Source organism: Coenobita brevimanus, chromosome 23 (assembly GCF_032717465.1).
Source record: "Coenobita brevimanus isolate Jiangsu-jjx chromosome 23, ASM3271746v2, whole genome shotgun sequence".
Classification (NCBI taxonomy): domain Eukaryota; kingdom Metazoa; phylum Arthropoda; class Malacostraca; order Decapoda; family Coenobitidae; genus Coenobita; species Coenobita brevimanus.
The window spans coordinates 10,585,588-10,589,935 of record NC_136976.1 but is presented as its reverse complement, the minus strand read 5'-3'; the positions used below and the strand labels follow the sequence as shown (position 1 = coordinate 10,589,935).

Below are 4,348 nucleotides of genomic sequence, written 5' to 3'. Positions count from 1 at the left end.
AATTTTTTCAGTTGTAGAATAATAATTTTTGGTGGCAAAATTATAGTGACTTTTCATGTAGAAACTAAAAATTGGCACACCAGAATAAAATAATATAACCCTTACCTACATCAGTTTCACCACATAGTTTCAGAAACTAATATACTACGTGACTTATATACTAACAGACCTGTCCCTCTTTCACAGATTGTAGTTGCATTTTGAACACCGTAGGTGGAGCATTGGCGTTCGGTACTCTTAGATCTGCTTCATAATAATTCTCCAAGGAGTACTCTACACTTACGACAGTACAATTGACAGGTATGTAATGAATAATTCTGTGATTATCACATTCATGTGTCATCAATATTCTTAATCCAAATATTTTGTGATCCTATACTATATTCTGATGAAGTTTTAAGTATCTGCAATTATAGTTTAAAAATTGCCTTCATTTACAACTTTACTCAAAAGTTTTCTTTTTTCCAGATAATCCGAAAATGCCTAACTTAAAGACGAGAGCGCAGTCTACATGCCACTTGATCCTGTTAGTTGGTACAGGCTCGGATTGCTCCTTAGTAAATAAAATACAACAGATCGACGATACCACACAGAGAATGAACTCATAATTGACTTGATTCCCACTCTTCTATGTCAGTGGGAAAAAGCTAATGTACTGTTCAAATCACCTGTAATAAATCAGTACACATCTATTGAGTTAATATTAACGAAGATGTGGCGCACAACAGTAGAGACATCACTTGGTAAAGGAAGGCGAGCAAAGACAAATAAATTTCTGCATTTACTTGATACTGTTTTTAATTTCTGAACTGCCAGTGTCTCTTAGAGTTCTGTTCTGATGATAAATATTCTATCTCGTGCACAAGAGAACCTCATCCCTATATTGATTATCACTGTCCTCGAGAGAAGAGAATCCCAGTTTTTGAGTTGGCTTTTCTTATGAGCACAACGAGCAACAGTAGGATACCAAGGATACATGCAGATTGGTCCAGCAGAAGTTACAGAAACCAAGAAACAGATTGCTATTGCGACGGAAAAAGAGAAAATCCGAGAAAAAGAAGAAAAGAAGATGAGCGAATAAGCAACAAAAAGAGAGAATGAGCTGTATCAAGATGTTTGTCACCTCTTTGAAAGCTCCTCAGATGAAGAAAAAGAATCACCAACATGCCCTCTGAACTTTCACCTAAGGGAGTAAAGTACAACACTAATGGCATTTCAAACATCGCCCTAGCTAGTATTCGCCACCATACTGGCCTATGAGAAGCTGCAGAGATTGCCACTGCCGCTTGGATAGATGCAGGCCTTATTAGCCGAGACGATGTATCCTTAATGATTGATCGAAATAAAGTCAGAAGAGCACGAGGAAAAATCAAGATCGAAATATCGGATCAGCATGAGAAGGCTTTGAACGAGGAAGGTATCTCTTGTATTTTGTTTGACGGAAGAAGAGATGACACAAGAGGTTTCCTAGCGGTTAAGGGAATGGATCAAAAGTTTCATGGTCTCATAAAAGAAGAACACTACACTGTCTGTTCAAAACCTGGTGGACGCTATTTGTTTCAGCTTGTTCCTGAACTAGAAGGCAAGAAACCGACAGATGCAATTGCTAATCAAATAATGTGCTGGCTTCAAGAAAGAAGACTTGACCAATCCCTACAGACCACTGGTAGAGACAACTGCAGTGAACACTGGATGGCAGGACGGTGTTATGACGCATTTAGAGAAAAAACTTGGAAGAGGGCTTGTTTGGATTGTTTGTGATTTGCACACAGAACTTCCTCTTCGCCATCTTATCCAGGAGCTTGATGGTCCTACAAAGAACAACAACAAGTGGTCAGGCCCCCTTGGCAACCTGCTCAATGAAGCAACGGAATTAGAAATACAGAATTCCCAAAGGGAGAAGTAGGTCCTCCCTTTTCACTTCTGCCAGTAGAAACTATCAAACACCTCAGTACAGATCAATCGTATGCATGTCGAAATGCTCAAGCAATCAGATCAGGAGAGTTACCTCAAAATTTGGCTGTCTTGGAAATTGGACCTGTTAGTCACAGTCGTTGTTTAACTACAGCACATGGTAACTGCACGATCTGAGTTATGAAACATGGATTGTAGGGGAAGACACTGTAAAATTTGAGATTGATTGCTGAATTTATTGCTGGGGTTTGTCTACCTCCTTGGTTTAACATTAAACTTAATCCCATTTGGATGGAGGGGCTAAACCACATCTTGTATCAGTTGCAGCTACTGAGAACCCAAAGGAAATTGGTAACAGACATTGTGTTACCTATTGTGAGAAGATCCGCTTAATATCCTAAACTAGAGGCAGTCTTGCAAGAACTGCTTTGTAGCCACTCTACAATGGAGCTAGCTGAAGCTGTAGAAATTATTCCGAAACTTAGAGGAACATCACAAGAGGATGACCAGCTGGTTAACTGCTCTGTTCAGCCAATTGTCACGATTAGCTGACATGAGCTCGGAAGTTTTAGAGTCACCACTAACAACATTTACATCAAACAAAAATTTAGTACTACTAGAATAGGCCCCAGTGCAAGTGCCGAAGTGGCTTCTCATACTTAGAGTATGGAAAAATGTATGAAAATGGTCACACAAGCAGCCATTCAAGTACATACCCAAAAAGGGGCGAGACGGACTTATTCAAGCAAATGTAGCAAGTAGCATTATAATGTCAAGGACCAGTAGCAAGAAGGACATGAGTGCACTGATTACATTCAGATAAAAACTCTCAATGATAATTTGTCACTTCTGATATCGAGAATATATAGATAGATAGATAGATAGATAGATAGATATTGATATAGATATATTGATATATGTAGGTACATAGATTGACACATGTACATACTGTATACATATATATACAAGTATTTATATATATTTGTATATACAGTATACTTTACACATATACAGTATATTTGTATATTTATATATAGATAGGGTATATATGGACAGGAGATTTTCTCCAATACATACTTAGTTGAAAGTAATTGTAAGTTATGCACTTCATATTTTCTTCTGAATATTTTCTGTACACCTCATGAGTTCCTTAGTCTTGTCTGGCAGGTTGTGTATGATTTCGCCGTAGTTTCTTCCGTCCATTTCATTTCTTGCTAAAAGTTTGCACCACCGGATGTAGACTCATTAAAGAAGGTCACTCAGAAAAAAAAGAATGGCTTCAGCTGAAAGTCATCCTTGTAGTTGTTAGGATCAGAATGTGTTATAATGGAATTTTATTGTTGATACTGAAGCAGAATATAAAGCATCTCAGTAAAAGTGCTACAGACCACAGGATGTTGACTCTTTATTCAGGATAACACCACATGATTATGCCCGTCTGATGGAGTCATCCCATCAGTCATAGTAAGGATAGTTAATACTCACTCACCTTGAGAGAACATCAATCAATTGGTCTAGAGTGGGCCGGGCCAAAGGCTCATTGGAGAATGCACCCAAAACCCATTCCTCCAGTTCTGAGGGCATAGCCATCTTTACTTTACCAAACAGAACAATGATCGCGTAGGCAACACTATAAGTATCCGAAGCTGACGAGCTGCACTCACCCTGCAAAACCTCGGGCGCCATCCAAGGAAACATCCGTCGCCGCCCCCTGCACATTGGAATTTTGAACACCGGGGCTGAGGCGTTTGTGGCAAAACCAAAGTCGATAAGCGTTATCTTTGGTCTACCAGCAAACTTTCGCAGGCAAACATTATTACATTTGATATCATTATGATAAACATTAAGGGAATTTATTTCATCAACTATTAATGCTAGTTGTTTAATGATCATCACTACAAAATCCAGATCAACTTCTTCAATGTTCTTCTCAATATAGGTGGAAACATCACTTCCAGCAAATTTTGTCAATAAAGTTCGGTACTCGGTACAAACTGCTTCTAATTCCTGTACACCGGCGACATCCCTCAGTTGACTCAAAAATGTAATCTCATTGACGAGATCCTTTGGAGCAACGTCATCGTAATCCTTGGCCACGTAGCTTTTACTGTTTCCCGTCAGCAGAACACACGAGCCCTGCCCACCGCTCCCCAGAAAATTTATGGCATATTTTGCACTGATTTCACCATATTTCTTTGCTGTGTAATTCTTCACCTTTAAGGAAGCACAAAGGCCCCGTAAATGCTCCTGGTATGCGTCCATGCTCATAACGCAACTTGTGCAAGGTCTAAGTGTGCTTCCCACAAGACAGCTAGCTAAGGAATGACAGTAAACAAAGCTCACCACCCTTTTATACCCTACCACTAAGGGCTGAATGGTTATTTTAACTGGTAATGAGTTCAAAATAATTTTACGAATGGGGTCATATTTTACA

At 39.1% G+C, this 4,348-nt stretch overlaps 1 protein-coding gene across 1 annotated transcript; it reads right to left on the bottom strand.

The window, feature by feature from the left end:
* Nucleotides 1-3,399: 3,399 nt before the first annotated feature.
* On the bottom strand, nt 3,400-4,176 carry LOC145392645 (death-associated protein kinase dapk-1-like). The gene has a single exon (XM_080266968.1). It carries the CDS (start codon nt 4,174-4,176, stop codon nt 3,400-3,402), a length of 777 nt encoding a protein of 258 aa, XP_080123094.1.
* Nucleotides 4,177-4,348: the final 172 nt, after the last annotated feature.